At 27.9% G+C, this 23036-nt stretch overlaps 1 protein-coding gene across 1 annotated transcript; it reads left to right on the top strand.

Moving 5' to 3' along the window:
- The first annotated feature begins 2765 nt into the window (after positions 1-2765).
- Positions 2766-22283, top strand: LOC103573510 (CD109 antigen). The gene is made up of 5 exons (XM_014439697.2): positions 2766-3029; positions 5944-6243; positions 13801-17824; positions 18741-18934; positions 19930-22283. The coding sequence occupies exons 2-5, from the start codon at positions 5957-5959 to the stop codon at positions 20411-20413; spliced, it is 4989 nt and encodes a 1662-aa protein (XP_014295183.1). The 5' UTR covers positions 2766-3029; positions 5944-5956; the 3' UTR covers positions 20414-22283.
- Positions 22284-23036: the final 753 nt, after the last annotated feature.

Here is a 23036-nt window from a genome sequence, read left to right as displayed (position 1 = left end):
AATAAGTGAAAGCCGAGGGTAGCAAACATGCCTATTTTTCACCAGATCTATATCTGAAAGTTTAAATTTTTTTCTGTGTGGGAGAAAAAGGACACATATGCTAATTTTTATAATTTGTTTTCTCCTAAAAAAAAAAAAGAAAGACTTTTTTACGATAGTAAAGTTAATGGTAGTAAAGTTAGCAGACATTTGAAATTAAAAAAATTTTATTTTAACAGACAAATAATGAAAAAAAAATATTTCTAAAAAAATGCACATGTTGAAAATTTCATAAACTATACGTGCAATTTTCCAAAATAAGTTTTTAATATTTATTTTTTTGTTAAAAACAAAATCAAAAAATTTTTAAATGACTGCTAAATTTATCGTCATTAAAGTTAGCGGACATCTGACAATTTTCAAAACTTTGAAATAATAAATTAAAATGTTTATAAAATAAAAATTAAAAAATACATGTTTAGACAATTTAAAATTTAGTGTATGCATTTTTTTAAATTTGATTATTTTAATTATTTAATTTTTTTATATGTAATTAAAAAATTGTCGTATGTCTGCTACATTTCTATTTAATTCTAAACAGGGCAGGAATTTAACTTTTTTGTGCAGTTAGGGTAAAAATACTATTGTTCTCTGTTGGCAATCCAGGTAGGATACAAATGAATTTATTTAAAAATTAAAATTCTCTTTATTAAAATGCGCGCTCTAGGATTAGTTTTCCCTATACAGATATTTCCTTAAGATTAACATTCTTTTAATATTATTTAACACTGAGGTCTAACGACCTCTCCTCTTTTCTATAACAAAGATATCTAAGTTCAATATATATATATATATAAGTGCAATCTGAAAAAAAAACACATTGCCTTGCATTTACTTGGAACATGGTCCTCAATCTCTCGTCGACCCAAGTACCTTAGGTCATAAAATTTGATCCATACTAGTTTTCTTTTTCTCAAGTAAATATATACATATTTTAAACTCAACAAAAATAACAAATACTACGACTTAAAAGTAACGTTGTTTGAAATAATATTTCGAACAAAATATTTTAGTGAAAGAAGTATTTAAATAAAATATATATCAGAATAAAGATTAATTTTTGAACAAAGAATCCAACATCTGTTTTTTTTTTTCAAATGTCGCTTAAAGTTTGCTTCAAATTTTAATTATTTATGAATATTGGGTAAAATTTATTTATTTATTAACGTTTTCCGCAATTTACCAAATTTTTAAATATTCGTCCCCTTTATCACAGTACAAATAACAAAAAAAAAAAGTTTTAAAAGCAGGATAACAATGATCCAAAAAATAAAAGAACCATAAAAAAAATTAAACATGAATATTCATATAGTTTAATTATTAGACTCAGTTTTTATTCTATTTTCCATTTAAATTCGAATTGACTTCTTGAATGTATGTAGAGACCTACCAAAAAATTTACCGATTTCGAGTAATCATCTACTAATTTAAAAATTCTATTTCTGGGATCGTTTTATATAAATGACTTATTGAAGTATGAAATTTCTACAAGTCTACTTTCCCTTAGACTCTTAGACTTCTTTTCGCGATATTGAACTTGATATTTAAGGTCAGTTTTTCAAGACGGGTTTATTTTTAATTCGGGTTTTCATTATCATCACTGTCATGACTATATATTATCAATGACTGTACTATCAATATAAATTTAAACTCGGATAAGAATAAATCCTGTTTGAAAAACTGGCCTTTAATTGTTTACTTAAATGTAGGTATCGATCAATTTAAAGTTTGGCTTTTTTTAAATTCTTTATAGTTTATATTTTTACACATATTTATTCAATGTAATTTTTAATAAAAAATTATCACATTTTATAAGTGCTATTGTTTTAATTAGTTGATAATTACATTTATATTTTTTTTTTACAACTTGAATTCAATACACAGAATAAAAGGTATCGTTTGTGGCCAGTTTAGGGCCGGTTTCAGGCACTTGAAAAATTAAAATAAAATAATTTGTAAAGTACATAATGAAAATTAATTTTTAAATTGCATTCAAAGATACTTTAACTACACCATAGCAATGACAGTTTTTTATTTAAACTTTTTGATTAATTAAAAAAGTATCAAGTGTCCAAAAATGGTACTTCTACTCTAGATTATTAAAGTATTAGATATATAGAAGTACCATTTGTAGCCCCTGCTCCAATTTTGGAAATTTAATACTTTATTTAAATTCATGAACAAGTATAAAACAAAATTTCCATTTTTAATTTTAATGGAGGATAAAAGTATCTTTTATGAATTACTTCATTTAAATTTTTCAAGTTTCAAAAATTGGCCCTAAAGTGATAAAAAACGGTATCTCTACCCTATCCACAATTTATAATTAATATTTTAATTATTTAGAATGTAATAATCATTCATTGCGATCTAAATATAATTATTTCAAACTGTAGTTTGATACATTTCAGCTGGGGACGTATTCGGTTTCCAATCAAACGTCAGCGTAAAAAATCATTTTAATAAATCGACCATAAAATTTATTTCTTTCAACTTTAAAAATTATTTATGGACAAAATAAAAATTTTTTTTCTTCTTTTAATTTATTGAGTAATTGAAAAAAGTAATGGATGATTCATCTGTAGTTAAAATATACATTACATTAAATAAAGAAAACAATTGATTGGAAAGAGAAAGAACTAGGTCGCGTACAATGGAAAGGGAAATTGGTAAAAAAGTAGGGAGATGCTTGTTGCGTTCTCATGTATGAGGTAGGAGTGCGCTAGCGCTAGTGTCAGCACCCAGGAATGTGCGGTTAATAATCTCAATATTATTCTCATAAACTATAGATATGAGAATAAAATAATTAACTCTGGGTATAGACTATTATTATTTTTAAATAATTTTATAAATTACGACAGTTTTTTTTTTAAATTTAAATTTGTGTTGTGTTGTGTTTATTAAATGAGCATCAGTGCGTGTTTAAGAGTATAAACGTTTCAGGTGTAGGACAAACTAACCGCCAGGTGAATCGTCCGTTGAAGCGACAGGTAATTTTGGGCGTTAACCATTTTTTACCTCATCCACAATTTAATTTTGACAATTATTTTTTTATTTAAAACTAGATTTCCTTTTATAGTTCATGAAGATATTTAAATTTTTAAAATTTTTGAACTTAAACTGAATGAGAATTTAAACTCGAGCATGAGGAATTGAGGGTGTGTCTACTCAACAAGTTTCAAATTAAATGCATCAACAATTTGAGTCATCGTACACACATTCATACCTATACTCTGATTAATTTTACTTTTTTTTTATTTATTTATGCATTCAAAAATTTATTTTCAAATGATTATGATTTTTGGTCCTGAAGTTTGCAGACAATTAAAAATTTTTGAATTTTTTTTAATGATTTAATTTAAAAAAAAAAAAAAAAATATGCACATGTAGTAAATTTAAAAAACTAAAAGTGCAATTTTTTAAAAACTTTTTTTGAATGTGGTTTTTAAAAAAATTGAAAAATTATTAGATGGATTATTATGAGCGTGAATGTAGCAGACAGACACATTTAAAATGATTAATAAATAGAGTTAATAATAAATAAAATAAAATTTTAAAAAATGCACATTTGAAAAATTTTGAAATTAATAAGTGCAATTTTTTAAATATTATTTTTTAGATTATTTAATCTACTTATTTATAATTTAAAACTTGATGTCTGCTACATTCACACTCATGGGTAATTTCAGTATCATATTATTAATATATATACAGAAAAAAAGTTAAATTGTTTTGGAGTTGATAAAAAATGATAGGAAAATATACTTATTGATAAATTACGGAAATTAATTTTATGATGTAGGCGTTTGAGTTATGAATAGAAGTACAGTCTTGTTTAATAATGATAAAAAGGGAAACATAAATACAGTCATTATATTATACTTTGGGCGCGTCGTATGTCAATGAATGAAAAATATATGTAACTAGTGTAATTTTACTTGGAAACCATTGGGTAAAATTATTGAATTTATTTTTGAATTGAAACTTCAGTTTTATTCAAATTACAAAATAATTTATTTGAGAAAACATTTAACTCTAGAAAATTTTCAGGAAAAATAGAAAATACTTTTTTCATGTTACTCATTCAAAATATAAAATAAATTATTAATATTGATACTAAAATATAAAGTAAACAATTAATATAATCAGTAATTTAAAATGATCCTGAAGTTAGCAGACAATTTGTAATTTTTGAATTTTTTTTCTAACAAATAAATTACAAGGAAACAAAAACTAAAAATATGCACACGTGGAAAATTTTAAAAACTACAAGTAAAATTTTTTCAAATATTTTTTTTTCTTTATAATTTATTGTTTAAAAAAAATCAAAAATTTATTAGACGTCGGATAACCAGTATCATAATTTAGAGAGTATTTTAATGCATTTTAATATGATAAAAATTAAAATTGTAGATTTATAATATTTGAAATATTAATAAAAAATTTATGGATTTATGAGATTTTTAAATAAAGTCAGTAACAAAATATACTGTGGAAAATTTATGTGAATGTAACTGGCGAGTGTAAATTTAAAAAATTTTGTAATAAATAAATAAAATGTAAAGAGAATAAAAATTAAAAAATTCGTATTTAGATCAATGAAAAATCAGTGCACGAATTTTTTAAAATTTTATTAATTTAATTTAAAATTTATAAACTGTCTCATGTTTGCTACATTCACACTCATGAAAATTTTTCTTAAAAATTTAAAGCAAACTATTAAAATTCAAAGCAAACTCAGTTATTAACAATTCAAAATTTATCTGAAGTATAAAATATAAACAGTCATAAATAAACTTTTTATTTTATGAGTGTGAATTAGCTGAAGATTTGCAATTTTTTATATTTTATAGTAAATGAATAAATTGTAAACAGAGTAAAAATTTTAAAAAGCGTGTTTAGACCAATGAAAAATTAGTACGCGCATTTTTTTCAATTTTATTATTTTCATTCCTTTATTTATTTATTTTTTTTTTAATTTATAAGTTGTCTTACGTCTTCTACATTCACACTCATCTTTATTTTTACTTATCGGAATCTATTTTATTTTATTTCATTTGATTTATTTAAAATAATGTTTATTTTAATTGAAAATTATTATTTATTTTTTATAATTAGTTTTTAAATACGAGACATTCCACACCAAGACATTAATAAATTCACAATTATCACAAACTAATTAAAAAAAATAGTTAGTATTGAATTTAAAAATTTTTTAAATAAAATCCTTGATATCTTAATTAATCACATAAAATATATTTTTAAATAATAGCATTGTATTTTCATCCAAGATTATACTTTAATTTTTCTTTCAATTATTTGAAAAATTGATATTTATGTAAAATTAATAAATTTAGTTTAATTTTCATGACAATTATCCTTGAAAATCGGAAAAATTTTTAATAGTATAATTAATTAGATATTAATTGTTATTAAAATTTTTTTTAATTGGATCTAGACTTAATTAATTATACTGAAAGTAGCAGACTTTAAAAAAATATATTTCTTTTAAATAAATAAATAAAATATTCATAGACAAATTTTTAAAAAATCCCACATAAAAAATTTTTTTAAATCTTTCAATGCATATTTTAAAAATTTTATTATATTTGCAAGTAACTTGTTTATAACAATTACGAAAATTAGACTTATGGAGTTTTTAAAATAAATGGTTTAAGAATTAATCAATTGATTAATATCCTGGAATTAATTAAATTTTAATTCCGAACTTAATTCAAAATAAAACTATGTATTTAATTGGAAAACTCCATAAGTAATTAGATTTATGGTGTTTTTAAAATAAATTATATTTTATAATAATATAATTAAACACTGAGTTATGAAGTTTTTCAAATGAACGATTAATTTAATATGTATTTATTATTTATTTTTATTTTTTTACAGAAAACTGAAAACGATGTGGTTTTTACTACTGGTTTTATTATTAGCACCAATAAATGGTCAATTATCTCAAAATGAGTATGAAGTAACATCAAACTTACCATGGAATAATCGCTATGATGAATCTAATAATGCAAGAGACCAAAATCAACAATGGAATAATCGTTATGATGATTCCAATGATTCAAGAGACCAAAACCTACAATGGAATAATCGTTACGATGATAACTTTAATACGAGAGATCAAAACCCAGGATTTTCATTCCCGAGAACGAATAATGATAATTTGATACTTAAAGAAGCGTAAGCAGAAACAAAATCAATTTTTCATATTTTTTAATACAGTCGACTACCCGTCATAAGCCTGGTCTAGAAAACGTAGGGGAAATTTTTCTGGGAATTTCAGTCTTCCCACTATCGTGTGATTAGTTTTGTTCTCGACTATCCGTTATAAGCCTGTTTTATTTTATATGATTTTAAACGTCATATTTATGTTTTGTTACATACACGACTATCCCGATTTTTCTGGTGCTTATAGCACTAAAATAAATATTTATATTTTTACATAAATAATAATTATAATGCGAAAAATTATAATGATAACGGTATGGATGAAAGTAATAATAAAAATAATAATTTTATTGATAAACTTAATGCTCACTAAAACTTTAAAATTGTAACAGAAGCTTAAACATGGTGGCCACATTTCTGGAAAACCTGGAAATGTCAGGGGATTATGATATACTGGAAAAATCAGGGAAAAGTCAGGGAATTTCGTCACAAAGCTGGAAAAATTTTTACTTTCTTTTTTTTGACTGAAAAAATCACATAAATTTTTTTTTCTGTCAAAACTGTTCAAAATAATTATCGAAATAAAAAAAATTTTTAATATACCACGTTTTTAAAACGAACTAAAAAGTATAAAATAATATTTCTCAATCTCATAAAGATTTAAAACCACATACAAATTCCGAACTTCTTACAGATAGTCCTGAAAATTTATAATTGATAACTATAAGAAGTGTAGAGAAGAGCTGTCAATGAAAAAACTTGCAAATCAGTCCATATTATTTGCAAATCATTAAAATTGTTAATTGAACTAGTAATGCATCAATTATCTGTTGCATGCGCCCCATGTTTTTCGTTTTAAATCTTACAAGTATTTTCATAACTATTAAAAATTCACAATTATAAATTTTCAGGACTATCTGTAAGAAGTTCGGAATTTGTATGTGGTTTTAAATCTTCACGAAAATGAGAAATATTATTTTATACTTTTTAGTTTGTTTTAAAAACGTGGTATATAAAAATTTTTTTTTATTTCGATAATTATTTTCTGCTTTTTAGTAATGTGTGAGTGAAATTTTGAAATCGATTAAAAGGCCTAGATAAGCTAATGACGGAGACATGCAACAAATTTCAGCTTCATTTCAGTTTCTTTTCACTTAATCAAATCTGAAATAGAAAATCGCTAATTCTACCTACCAATATATCAAACTCATTTTCTATAAGATTTATATTTCAAAATATTAAAACAAATCAAAGCCAGATTCTTTTTAGTTAAAAATTTTGAATATATCACTATTCATGATGCTGGAGGTCCCAGTCGTCACATTCTTTCCATCTCCTTCATGTATTTTCATTACACGGTGTTTGTTTATCTGTCATCCAGTTGTGAGCTATTTTCAAGAATATAACTCATCCAGAAATTAGTTATAAATTAATTATAAAAAATTCGTACTGAACAGACAAACAAACGAATATGAATTTTTTATTCGATTTTTTTTCATTTGTTTTTGTTTTTTTATTTTTTTTCGTCCTCTTCTAGTGCTTCTCCTTCTCATTTTTTAAAAAAATTTTTTTCAATTTTTTGCATTGTCATCTAATTTTGAGCTTTGTTCCAAATTTCAAGTCTCTAGCTCATCGAGAAGTTACTTTAAAATCAATTACAAAATTCCACCTGAAGAGACATACATAAAAGCGAGTTAATAAAAACGTGGTAAAAAGTGGCGCGACACGAATGCGAATGTAATACCATCTTGAAAAAAATTTAGTAGAAATTGATTCCAATAGCGAAAAAATGAAGCAGTTAGAATTAAAAAGGCTGTTAGAAAAAAAAAGTCTTAGTAGAAACCAATCGTCAGGATCTTGAAGTTATTAACATGCATATTGACAAGTTAAAAAACCAAAAACAATAAAAGTATACATAAGTATTGAACTAATAAGTTTCACTATATTTATTATTCGCGTACTTGATTAATATTTATTAATATTCTATAAAACGTTCTTATTTATGAAATTTATTCTAGTGAAAATGAAAAGTTTATTTATATTTTATTATAGAGTAAGTTATATAAAAACATAGATTTAAAATAAAAAATAAAAAATTATTCATTTAAGGCCATTCTCCAAGGGTGCCCCCCACTTTTTTCCAAAAAAATGTGGCGCCGCCTGGTGGCCGGCAGCCGCACTAAAAAAGTACTAGAGCTGAAAAACTTTATAATTAAATTAAAATTATTTCGAATAAGCAGATGCAAAAAATATAAATTTTATAATGAATAAAAAAAATAAGATTATTTTTTAAAATCATTAGTTAGTTTAAGAAAAATTTAAAACCTGAGATTGGCAAATAATATTTTCATTGACCTTGAACTGTCAATATCATATTTATTTTATATGAGTAATTAAAAAATAATTATAATATTTATCCAAAAAAGGCCAACGTACAAGTAATTTTAAAGACACGTAGAATATTAAAAAAATTACTTACAGTAATTATAAATACCCAGTTGAGCGTAGTTTCTTTAATAAATTTCAGCATTATATTTGCCATTTAGTAACTTTTTATTTTGACAGATGTAAACATCAGGTCTGTACTATTTTGTGGGCGCGTGCAGGGCGCTCAAATATAGTAGCGGGAAAAATTAAATTTTTTAAAAATTCATTTCTTTCAGAATTAGTAACCCTGGAGAGAATGAATTCGCCTAACTTATATATATATATACAATAACGTATGATTACATATGAGGTACATATAATTATTTATAATTATGTATGTGTATAACATTATCATATCAACATTTATATATACAATGTAAAAATCAAAATTGTAGATTTTTTTTTTACTTAAACTCTTTAATCTATGATTATGAAATCATTGAAAAAAATGTATGTACTTATATTCAAGAAACGATCAAATATTGATCTTATTCACTTTCGCTGATACTTATTTGACTGAACTTGTATAAAGATATTTCCGTTATTCAACAAATATTATTTGGCGAAAGTAAATAATTTACATTTGTGATTGTCTCTTGAATAAGTACATGATTTTTTTACAATGATTTAGTAATCATAGATAAGAAAATAACTGAAAAACATCGGAATTTTGAAAAATTTTCACAAGATAGTTTATAGGAGATGAAATAGCCTAAAAAAAAAGTCATACGGTATTTTGTGACAAGTCTCATAGTTTCGCCAAAATAGTCAAAAATATTTCAATTCTTCGTACTTTAAACTTTAACTTGATAATACTTATGAACTGGTCGATTTATCAAAAAATGATAAGGGCCTTTTTTTATAGCACGTCGAATTTCTATAAAAAATGTATATAAATCTGTTCGACCTATCGATCTGCTCATAAGTTATAACTCTTGAAAAAATAATTTTCTGATCGATTCTAAGGGCTTGACACTGAAATAAAAATAACTAGAAAACAATGCGGAGTTTCGAAAAATTTTATGCGTCATACATTGTCAGGAATAAATTTACTGATTAAAAAAGGGCTATGACTTTTTGTGATAAGTCAGCTAGTTTCGCCCGAAAAGTAATAAGACCTCAAAATTTACTATGAATTTGTCTTCAAGCTTAAATTACTTTCTCGAAGTCAAGTTAGAGTAATTTTTGAAATCTTTTTACTTTTTCGGCGAAACTATCGGACTTACCATAAAATGTCATAGAATCTTTTTTGTAGATAATTTTATTTCCTACAAATTGTCTTATATAAATTTTTTCGAAATTCCATTTTGTTTTTTTAGTTATTTCCATTTTAATGCCAAGATCCTAAAAAAATAGTGTTCTGATTGATTTTAAAGGATTGGCATTAAAATGGAAAGAACTAAAAAACACGACGGAATTTTGAAAAAATTTATTTGAGACAATTTGTAGAAAATAAAATTGTCTACAAAAATGATTCCATGACATTTTATGATAAGCCCGATAGTTTCGTTGGAAAAGTAAAAAGATTTCGAAAATTACTCTAACTTGACTTCGAGGTTCCATAACTTTTGAACAAATGGATTTATCGAAAAATGATAGGAGAATTTTTTTGTAGAGCGTTAAATTTCCTGCAAAAATGTTTGCTGGGCTCATTCGTACTATGAGCCATTGCCGAGGTAAAAAATTCCAAACAGTAAGGTTTCATTAAAAGAAAATTTTTATTTAATAATTATAAAATGTATAATGAGTTTTGCTTCCAGAAGGGGCATTATTATTATTATCATTGTTGTTATTATTATTATTATTTTTTTTTCCAGCATTACGAGAGTCATACTCTCGCAATGCTTGAAAAATTGCATTTTTAATTTTTTTTTGCTGGCCAGCATTGGTATATATAGGTCTATACATAATAAGATCTGATCAGACCTGAATTATATCTGCATATGCATGATTATATATATGCCTATATATGATCATACATAGGCAGATATAATTCAGGTCTGATCAGATCTAATTACATATAGCTTTATACATAGTTCGAGACATAATGTATTGGTCAGACATGATCAGATCAAATTATATATAATGTCATGCATAATTATATATGGAGGTAGATATGATTATATATAATCATACATAAATTAATGTATAATTATATATAATCATGCATACTTATATATAATTAGGCAAAATCATTTTTTCCCGGGAATTATCATAAAATGGCATAGATTCTTTTTAGTAGACAATTTTGTTCCTTAAAAATGATCTCTGTTGAAGTATTTTGAAATTCCGCATTGTTTTCTAGTTTGTTGTTTTCTAGACTGTTTATACAATGAATATTCACTGATTTGCAACACTTTTTACTGGTTCATTTTAAGAGAGTGGTATTTTGATCAATTTCAAGAACTTGGTAACAATACCCAGTATTTAAAAATTAGAACACAATTACACGTTTATCAATTGATGTATTGGTAGCAGAGAAAGGGGAGGGGATACTTAAGGAAATACTATACTAAGAAAATTAAGTAATTATGTTTATTATGTTAAATTTTTAATTCCAGTCATCTAAAATGATTGGAACGTTTTTCAATGCAAAAACAGTTTTTTTTGTCTTTTTGGCTATCGTCCCAATTGGGCCACGTACCAGAATAGTTAGTGCTATAATTTTTTTTAATAGAATTAATATTTATTGGATGATAACTTCTGCAATAAATTTCGTAACACTTAATATCAGGATAGTAACAGTTACTATCAGGATGGTAATATTTACTATCAGGGTGATAATATTTACTTCTGCAATAAATTTCGTAACAGTTACTATCAAGATGGTAACAATTATAATTTCTAATGGTAACTGTTACCATCTGGATTATAAATATAACTATTTAAAATAATATAATAATTAACTCTAGTTAACATACAGGATTTCAAACAATTATCATAAATATATGGTGAATATTACAATCTACATGATTTATATACAATCATGTAGATAGTATTTATTACTATCTTATTGATGGTAGAAATTTTTACCATAGCTAGATAGTAACTCCTATTATTTATTTACTGAGTGTAAGTTTTCGAGGTCCCACCTACGCTAAATATTTTTTTTTAATAGATATCAAACTTTGGCCGATGATTGATTGCTACGATTAGCCAATGCTTGCGACTGCGATACTTGGCATACCGTTATCATCCGATATTTAACCGATCTTCGGCCGATGTTTGAAAATTGGCAGCTATTCACGACCCAATAATGGGCCGATTCTTTTTCTTTGTATGAGCAATTACTGTGCGACCATTAATTGCTGCAATATCAATAATCAAAGTCAAAAAGATCCTTTTTCATTCCAAGACCAAAATCTCAGCAACAAATAGTCATACAGAGACAACAAAAAAGCAAATTGTAGCTTAATAAATTTCATAACCGAACTGTGCATTAGTTTTTTAAAAAAAGATTTTTCCGGGCTCGTAGAGCCAAAAACCAAAACCAAAAAATTAATAGCATTTTTTTTTCGAGCTATTTTTTATCACGCAATAACCATGGCTCAAAAAATCGGTAAAAGATCTTCAAACTACAGAATTGAAGCTTCGAATTTCTTTTTTTTATTTTTCGATACGGCCAATTTTACAAAAATAAAGCATTCCAAAAATCACTAAAAAATTTATAAAATTTTATTATTCTTTTAATTTTTTCGATAAGAGTATTAAAGCTGTCTAATTTTATTTAATATATATTTAAAGGTATATAATATTATCAATGTCTCAAAACTAAGTATGCCAAAATTTTTTTTAAGTTGCGTCATGATAAGTGAAAAATTTATGTAAAAGGTTTTGATCATCAATAATTTCTTACCATCAGAACTTTTACAAATTAAAATATTTATTTATTTATTTTATTTTCAAATTTTCACATAAGGATTCGAACGAAATTTGATATTAAAATCAATTATGATTCATCAAATTAATAATCAATTATCAAACAACTACGGTACAAATCTTCTTTTAAAACTTTTTTAATGATACGAAATTCAATTAATTGATACCAATAAATAAAAAATCGCGTGACCTTGACAAGTCCGTTGTAAAGCACAACCTCTCCGCTTCGCGTTCGAGTCGTGCAAAATAAAATTTTATTATTACTATTTCTGAAAGAAATGAATTTTTAAAAAATTTAATTTTTCCCGCTACTATATTTGAGCGCCCTGCACGCGCCCACAAAATAGTACAGACCTGATGTTTACATCTGTCAAAATAAAAAGTTACTAAATGGCAAATATAATGCTGAAATTTATTAAAGAAACTACGCCCAACTGGGTATTTATAATTACTGTAAGTAATTTTTTTAATATTCTACGTGTCTTTAAAATTACTTGTACGTTGGCCTTTTTTGGATAAATATTATAATTATTTTTTAATTACTCATATAAAATAAATATGATATTGACAGTTCAAGGTCAATGAAAATATTATTTGCCAATCTCAGGTTTTAAATTTTTCTTAAACTAACTAATGATTTTAAAAAATAATCTTAATTTTTTTATTTATTATAAAATTTATATTTTTTGCATCTGCTTATTCTAAATAATTTTAATTTAATTATAAAGTTTTTCAGCTCTAGTACTTTTTTTAGTGTGGCTGCCGGCCACCAGGCGGCGCCACATTTTTTGGAAAAAAGTGGGGGGCACCCTCGGAGAATGGCCTTAATAAATAAAAAAAACCTATGAACAATGACAAATAATAAATTAAAGTTTCAATTAACGACAATGATTGATTATTTATTGAACTGACATATCATTTTATTTTGAATTAAATAAATATTCCCAATGATTTATATTACTACATATGGTCAGGGAATTTTTTAATTATTTGACTAGAATACCTGGAAAAGTCAGGGAATTTCAGTTTCAAAAATCTTTGGTCACCATCTAATTTGTCTATTTTTTGCTATTGTTAGTTTATAATTGACAATTTAACCGAAGGCTTATGACGGATTCTCTGGTACGAAACTCCTTAGAGTGATTAAGTGGGGAAACTATTTAGATTCAGTAACTCCCGATTGAGGGGAAGAGGCTAATGACGAGTAGTCGACTGTAATTTAATTTAATAAACTAAGTATTAACTTTTTTTGTTGATTTTTAGAACATATTTTGTTGTGGCATCTCGCTTATGTCGACCCGGACAAATATACCGACTAGCAGTCGATGTTCTCCGCAGTGTATTGCCAATGACAGTGCGCGCATCAGTTCAACGTAATGGAGTAGAAGTTGGATCAGACTATAAAGAAATAAAAGAAGGTATCCCCGAAAATTTAATGATCCAAATTCCACCCACGTTAGTCAGCGGAGATTTTAAACTCCGAGTGGAAGGTCTCTATAACGGACTAACCGGTGGTCAAGCTTTTCTCAACGAGACAAAACTTGTGTTTTCTCAACGTGCGATGACTATTTTTATTCAAATGGACAAGCCAGTTTATATGCAAGGTCAAACAGTGCGTTTTAGAGCCGTACCAATAAACACCGAACTAAAAGCGTTTATTGATCCTGTCAATGTTTTAATGCTGGATCCCCATGGTCGAATTATGCGTCGCTGGATTAGTCGACAGAGTAATCTCGGTACAGTTTCTTTGAGCTATCAATTGTCTGACCAGCCAATTTTTGGTGACTGGAAAATAGTCGTCGAAGCTCAGGGACAAAAAGAAGAAAAGAATTTTACTGTTGAAGAGTATTATCAAACACGTTTTGAAGTTAACGTAACAATGCCTGCATTTTTCTTCGATAGAGACCCATATATTCATGGAGTAATCCAAGCCAATTATACATCCGGTGCACCGGTAAGAGGAAATTTGACAATAAAGGCTGTGATAAAACCATTAAATTTATTTCGCTCATCGCAGTCAACACCCCTTGAATTTTATTTTAACTTCAATGAATATTATCCAGCTTGGTTTAAACAACCGGAAATATATCAAAACTATCCGGTAATGAGATTCTTTAATGGTACTTATAGATTTCAGTATCCAATGTATGAACTTTTATCGCGTTCGTCTGTTGCCGATGGATTGGAAGTCCAGATAATCGCGACGGTGGGAGAAAGTTTTTTGAATGAAGTAATCGTTGGTTATTCTACTGCTAGAATATTTAACTCAACTGTCCGCATCCATTTTTCTGGTGGTTCACCTCAAATATTTAAACCAGCTATGCCATACACATTAAATCTCGTCGCTTCGTATCACGATGGGTCGGCACTAAAAGCTTCAAAACTGTGGAATGCGCAAATGGAAATCCGCGCAGACATTGAATCGAGAGGCGGTTCTAGGAGCCTAGATACCCAGTATCTACGAGTTTCTCCAGACCATGAAGCCGTTTGGTCAATGAAAATTGACCTAAGACATCAATTAGGACTGGGGGACAATCCTCAGCAAGTACAAAAAGCTCTCAATGAAATAAAGTCGGTCAGAGTTCACGCGTCTTTTATTGACGGGGAAGGAGAAAGAGCTAATGCAGAATTACTTCTTCTCGCTCACGAATCACCAAATAACAAAAACATAAAACTATCGACATCAACGAAACATCCAAAAGTCGGTGACTACTTGGTGCTTCACGTCCAAACAAATTATTACATCGAAACATTTAATTACATAATAATGTCTAAGGGGACGATACTTTTGACTGGTCAAGATGTCATGGAGCCAAATATCAAAACATTTTCTATTCCCCTGAGTTCAGAAATGGCGCCCGTTGCTACCGCTGTCGTTTATCACGTCGGTAGATACGGTGACGTTGTCGCAGATTCTTTAACTATTCCCGTAAACGGCATTTCCGGCAACAATTTCACTGTTTTTATTAACAACAAAAAAGCGAAAACTGGAGAAAAAGTAGAAGTGGCAATTTACGGCGAACCAGGTGCGTATGTCGCACTGTCAGGAATTGATCGCGCGTTTTACTCAATGCAAGCCGGCAACGAGCTCACTTATGCAAATGTAATTTCAAAAATGTCGTACTTTGGTGAAGAAACAAATGGTACCCATACGCACTCATGGTTTTTCCATAGTGGAGATCCAGATGATGCCGTTTTCTTTCCGTCATCGAGCTTTGGAATTGACGTTAATCGAACATTTGAGTACATTGGTCTAGTTGTTTTTACAGACGCTTCTATACATCGAAGACCAGACAATTGCAATCGAACACAAGGATACGGCGAATGTTTAAGCGGACGATGTTACAGACTTGAGAAACACTGCGACGGTATATTTGACTGCGACGATGGTACAGACGAAGCCAGATGTAAAACTGGCAATGCAACAGACTTAGCTCTCTTTCGTAAAAACCGTTTTAATAGAATTCAACGGCAATATGACAACGTTTGGTTATGGAAAGATATAAACATTGGACCACATGGTCGTAAAATATTTAACATCGACGTGCCCCGTCGACCTGTTCACTGGATGGTCACCGTTTTTAGCATGAGTCCGAATCGTGGTTTTGGAATGCTACCAAAAGCCATAGAATATACCGGAGTGTTACCGTTCTTCATTAACGTCGAAATGCCGACGCACTGCCGTCAAGGCGAACAAGTTGGAGTCCGCGTTTCTGTATTTAATTATTTGCCGTACAATATTGAAGCGACTGTTATTTTAGCAGACTCGCGTGATTACAAATTCGTTCACGTTGAAGAAGACGGTATCGTTAGATCTTATAATCCAAGAACGTCATTTGGAGAGCATCAGTTTTTTATATGGATTCCTGCTCAAGATGCTGTCATCGTTTATCTGCCGATAGTACCAGTTCGTCTTGGTGACATAAAAGTAAAAGTTTACGCATTGACGATAATAGGAAAAGATACAGTCGAGCGTACGATCCATGTTGAGTCTGATGGAATTCCTCAGTATCGACATCAATCTATTCTTCTGGATTTGAGTACTCGAGGTTTATTGACGTTACATATGCATGTGAATCTTACGGCGACACCAGAAGTGTCTTATGCTGAGGATCGTTACTATGTGTACGGTTCGAATAGAGCTAAAATAAGTGTTGTCGGTGACGTTGTTGGGCCTATATTTGATACAATGCCTGTGAACTCAACGAGTTTATTGGGACTTCCGATGGACTGCGCTGAGCAAAATATGTTCAGTTTTGCTGCTCATATGTACACAACTCTTTACATGCGATGGGTAAATCAGCGAAATTTAAAACGAGAGAAAGAAAGCTTCAATTATATGAATGTCGCGTATCAAAGACAATTGTCATTCATGAATCCTGATGGATCTTTTAGTTTGTTTAGGAGTGATTGGAATCAGTCGTCATCGAGTGTGTGGCTCACGGCTTTCTGTGCTCGCATTTTCCAAGAAGCAAATTTTGCAGAGTGGGAAAATTATCTTTACATTGACCCCGAAGTTATAAAAGCTTCGATTAATTGGCTCTTGAAATATCAAACGCAAGAAGGTTCATTTTATGAAATCACCTGGTTACCAGACAGAAAAGTTAACAGCTCGTTTGATGATGAATTTGATTTTATACGTCACAGAAATTTAAGTCTCACTGCTCATGTGTTGATAACTTTGGTGTCGGTTAAAGATTTGTCTGGAGAACTAGGAACGAGGGTTGCGTTGAGTGAAGCAAAAGCAATAAGATGGCTTGAGATAAATTTAAAACACTTAGATACACATGGATCGCCATATGAAATAGCGATTGTTGCTTACGCTCTTTCTCTCGCTAAATCTTCCAGTGCAGAGTATGCGTTTTCTGTACTCAATTCACGGCTTATTGAAGAAGAAGGTTTCATGTACTGGGGTCGTCAACGTCTTCCACCTTTACCTAGTAAACAAGAGAACAACAGACCCTATCATTTGCCAAGATTGCCGTATGCTTATGACGCGGAGAATATTGAGACTACAGCTTATGCACTATTGATTTACGTTGCGAGACAGGAAACTAAAATTGATGGGATAGTGAGGTGGTTAAATTCACAGAGGTTGACTGATGGTGGTTGGGCATCAACTCAAGACACGATGTGGGCAATGAAAGCGCTCATGCAATATACATCTAAATCGAGACTTCGAGAAGTCAGTCAATTGACTCTTAAAGTCGAACCAACTGCTCTGGGTGGTCAAGTTAAAAGATTTGAGATCAATGAAAAAAATATCGCTAAGCTTCAGAGTTTTGACGTAAGTTTATTTACTGTAGTTTAAGGTAAGTGGCTCAGTTTCTGACTTTTTAAAGATTATGGTATAAAGATGTTAATTATAGAGCAAAAATCGAACAGTTTAGTATTTTATGAACAATTTATGATTACTATAAATGAATGGACCCAGTTTATGACCTCCTTGGTAGATCCGAATTACGATAAACTCCTGTAAAATACCGCAATGTTACCGCGATATTGCCACAATTTTACCGTAAAATTGCCGTTAATACTTACTTGACTCAAATAAATAGAAAATGTTAAAATTTTTGTAAAGTTGCGTCATGAGGACAAATACAACAGTTAGATTTTTATAAAATCTACTAATAATGAAAAGTTAAAAGCTAATAAAATTTAGTTTTATTTTTTCCATTCTAATATAGTAAAATTTACTGAACGGGATAGTAAAATTTACTTATCTGTTTATGAATTTTTCATATAAATCATAAGCGTTTCAAGATTACTATCTAAATTTAGGAATTATTCCCATATTTTTTAGTAAATTTTACTATTTTTTCTCCGTGTATCATATTATTTGTATATCTATACTTTTATTGATCGATAATTTATTGCATTTCACAATCTTTTACTAAATTTAAAAATTGATTTTCATTAATTTTCATATGTTAAATGTTTACAACTGGTATTTCTACTCTAGATAATTATGATGAAAAATTTAGTCATTTTTAATTCTTTACAATAAAATGCTAAAGTCGTCGCTCTATACTATACTAAAGTTAATTTATTTGTTTCTATAAAAATTCAAGTTTTAAAATTGTAAAAATGTTTGAAAAGTTAGAAACCGGACCACGATTCATTACTATGTTATTTCTTTATGAAAAAAAAAAAAAAAAAAGAAAAATTTTTTTAATTGTGCTGTTTTTATAAATTTATTTTAGATACCTGAAGCATGGGGAACAGTCCAGATGATTATTGAAGGCTCTGGTTATGTGATTATTCAAATGTCAGTACAATATAACGTTGATTTACAAAAATTCCAAACAGAACCACCAGTTAAAGCATTCGATTTGGTTGTCAGGCACAACTCATATGGAAGAAATCAGTCTCACATAAATTATCTCAGTTGTCAAAGGTAATTATGATAATAAAATATCTATTAGTAGCTATCAGGGTGACCACAAACCGGGAATATCGGGAATTAGAGATTTTAATGCAACAGGGAAATATCATGAAAATGTCAGGGAATTTCGAAAAGTATTCGTGAACTTTATTGCGACAGTTCAAAATTATAAATTTCTCGATAACACATTAGTCACAAAGATTAAGAGATATTAAAATAATACCAATTTTCAAGTAATTTTCTACAACAAAAACAAAAAAGCCAAATTGAAGCTTCAAGTGTCTAGTTTTCTGATCTGGTTTTGAAATTTTTTCTTGTGCACGGTCCTGGAGCAATCTTAAGAAAACCATAGAAAAAAAAGTTTTCGAAATTTTGGCTCGTCTTAAAAACGGTCTACGGGCTTAAATAAATTTTTTTCAATAATTATCATTGATTTTTTATTACTCTGGAACCGTGCAGAATAAACAAAATTCAAGACTAGATCAGAAGCTACAATTTGTCTTTTTGTTTTTTTTATACGACTACTACTTTTTTTATACGAAACTAGAAATATTAGTTAAAATGACTATTTTTTCATTTTCATCCCTTTCTAGTTACCCTAACCATGCACTTCTCTTTCAGTGAACCTATTGAAAATCACTTAAAAATTTGAATTTTTGTTGATATCTCTTAATTTTTGTGACTAGTGTATTTTGAATTTATTTTAATCATAAAATTTCTTATTAAATATTTTAACTTACATATTTTTAATATCAAATAATCAAAAGTAGGCCATATTATTTTTTTTTAGTTTCTTGCATGATTTAATCATCAAATTAAATTATCGACAATGAAAATATAATAAAAACTTCGAATATCTTATTGATACGGATAAAATTTCTAAATCAGGGGAAAATGTGAAAATTTTTACTGGAAAACCGGGAAATAGGGAATTTTGAAATAATTTTTTTATTAATCCCGTTACGACTAAAAAATAATGTAAATATTAAATAATATTTTTTTTTCAGGTGGACCAACATTAATGAATCAGAAAGATCTGGAATGGCTGTACTGGATGTAACAATACCCACTGGTTATATCATTCAGCAGCAAAATTTGGATGCATACGTCCGTGCAAGAGAAGTGAGAAATCTACAGCGGGCGCGATTTACTGAACGAAAGGTTTTGTTTTATTTTGACTACTTAGACGACGAAGAAACTTGTGTTAATTTCACTATCGAAAGGTGGTATCCTGTCGCAAATATGTCACGTTATTTAGCTGTCAGAGTTTATGATTATTATGCACCTGAACGTTTTAACGAAACGATATTTGATGCATTATCAACATATCTTTTGAACGTTTGCGAAGTATGTGGTAGTTCTCAATGTCCGTACTGCCCAATTTATAATGCCGCTATGACATTATCAACACCCGCAGTATTTATAATTGTTATTTCATTATTTTTTACCAATATCAGGTATTTTAGAACACAAGAATTTAGTATCGGATAGTTAACTAAAGTACAAATTTTTTTTTTATTAAATTAGGATGAGTACAAAATAATTTTAAATCATCCGCAGTAAAAAAATTTATAAATTTCGTTATATTAAATCATAGATGTCGTCATTTTTTTAAAACTATACTGGTTGCCTTATTAAAATTAATGAATATTTAATGTTAGCTTTTAAATTATTTTTTTAATTAAAAATAACAATGAAAAAAATCAAATTATTCGAAATACGCACATTAGACTGATCCAAAAAATCGGCTATTTTTTTTTTCAAAAATTATACGGAAAATATTGTTCGAGATAAAAAAAAATTCTGTTAAAGTTTGAGCTCTTAATATTAATATTAACAACCACCTCATCGCAATTTCCGATTCCCCATTTAAATAACAATGGAAAAATTTTTTTTAAAGTTTGGAATTTTATCACTCGTCAGGGAATCGGTGCATCGGAAAAATCAATGAATATTTGTGTTGAAAATTGAACGATCTACAAAAAAGGTTTCTTATCATTTTTCGATTAATTTAATTTTTCAAAAGTTATTCGAGGTCAAAGTTGGAGTCATAGTAAATTTTAGTACTATTTGAATTTTTCAGCGAAACTATCAGACTTATCTTGAAATGTTATAGGACCTTTTTTGTAGATCATTTGATTTCCTATAAATTATCTCTCATCAAGTTTTCGAAATTTTTGAAAGTTCTTTAGTTATTTGCGTTTAAAAGTAAGTAAATAAAATCGACCAGAATACGATTTCTTGGAACGAATTAACATTTAAATGCAAATAACTAAAGAACTTTCAAAAATTTCGGAAACTTGATAGCAGATAATTTATAGGAAATTAAATGATCTACAAAAAAGGTCCTATAACATTTTAAGATGAGTCTAATAGTTTCGCCGAAAAAGTCAAATAATACGAAAGTTTGTTATGAATCCAACTTTGACTGAATAACTTTTGAAAAATTAAATTTATCGAATGATAAGAGACCTTTTTTGTAGATCGTTCAATTTTCAACAAAAATTTCCATTGATTTTTCCGATGTACCGATTCCCTGGTGAGTGATAAAATTCCAGATTAAAAAAAATTGTTCCCATGTTATTTAAATGGGAAATCGAAAATTGCGATGAGACGGTTAATATTAATATTAAGAGCTCAAACTTTCAGTATTTTTCATTCGTCATCTCGAACAATATTTCCCGCATAATTTTAAAAAAAAGTCGATTTTTTCTAATCAGTCTAACGCACATATTAATGATTTATGTACATGTACAGTGCTACTTTAAATTACTTTTTTATATATGATATAGAATCTCATAGAAATATATTATTAATATTAGTATTTAAATAAAAATTATATGAGCAGATGTAACTGAATTGGCAACTTGTACATAGTAGGTGATATTTTTAAAGATGAAAAAGAAAAAAAATATACTTATGTTGACATGTTGCTTTAAAGCCGTCCAGTAGACTCATGTGCCCATGTGTTCTGCAATAAATATTTTATAATTAAGATATATTTTTAAAAAATTAGATAATAGTTATCTAAGTCAGTTGTCATGAGTAATTAAAGTTATATAAATATATGTTAAATTAACATGGAAAAGTTTTGGTTACATTTTATATTTGTAATGCGTTAAAAAGTATGACTATTTTTTAAACCGTCCATTTTTATAATTTATAGTGTAAGTAGATAAAAGATTATTTTAATCTGAAATCATTTTTAAGATACATTTTCTTTTTCATCGAAATAATTTTTCCCAGTGTTCATTCGTAGTTTAAAAAAATAATTAACTATTAAATGAACATCGAGTTTGAGTATTTTTTTACTTACTCATAATTGTAACTCATTTTATATTGTTACAATATATTAAATATATGCCGTCCAATAAATTATAAATTAATTTTGTAATCTTTGTATAAAAAAAAAATATATAATAAAAAATTTATTAATTTTTAAATAATTTAGTTCATTTAAAAAGATATTTCAGAATTTTCTATCAAGAAATAAATCTCAACTGGTAAATAAATATATGTTAGGGTGGTCGTTAAAAATTAAATGTTCTCGGACGCCCTATAAAAAGCTTTTTTTTAGTGAAAAAATAAGTGGGGAATTTGGATTTTTCTTTTTAATAAAAAAGAACATGTGTCTTAGGACGATCAAAGTTCATTTTTATCTAGTGATCGTCTACCACTTTATCAAAAAATTTATAGTTCAATCATTAGACCCATTGCAATAGGCCGATTTCATAAGAAATCTACCTAAAAACGTTATTTTTAACATTCGTAATCTTTAAAATGCTCAATTGATAAGATCTAAAGAACTTTTTTTAAAATATCTTCATAAATACACATTTTTTAAAAAAAATGAACATGACCTTTTTTTTCAAGTATTTAATTTCCTACAAAATTGTTCCTATGATTTTTTTCTTCAATCTGCATATTTCATGAGATATTTGAAAAAAATCACGATTGTATCGAAAAATAAACTTTGATCGTCCTGAGGCACGTGTTCTTTTTACTTAAAAAGAAAAATCCAAATTCCCCACTTATTTTTTCACTAAACAGAAGCTTTTTAAAGGGCGCCTGAGAAAATTTAATTTTTAACGACCACCCTAATATATATATTAAG

Source organism: Microplitis demolitor, chromosome 2 (genome assembly GCF_026212275.2).
Source record: "Microplitis demolitor isolate Queensland-Clemson2020A chromosome 2, iyMicDemo2.1a, whole genome shotgun sequence".
NCBI classification, from domain to species: domain Eukaryota; kingdom Metazoa; phylum Arthropoda; class Insecta; order Hymenoptera; family Braconidae; genus Microplitis; species Microplitis demolitor.
This window is presented reverse-complemented; position numbering and strand designations above follow the sequence as displayed.

Bases quoted from the DNA above. Each gene is read 5' to 3' on its own strand.
- LOC103573510 (XM_014439697.2), top strand. From the start codon at position 5,957: ATGTGGTTTTTACTACTGGTTTTATTATTAGCACCAATAAATGGTCAA. The intron at 17,825-18,740 runs GTAAGTTTATTT...AATTTATTTTAG, and splicing joins CTAAGCTTCAGAGTTTTGAC to ATACCTGAAGCATGGGGAAC. The intron at 18,935-19,929 runs GTAATTATGATA...TTTTTTTTTCAG, and splicing joins AATTATCTCAGTTGTCAAAG to GTGGACCAACATTAATGAAT.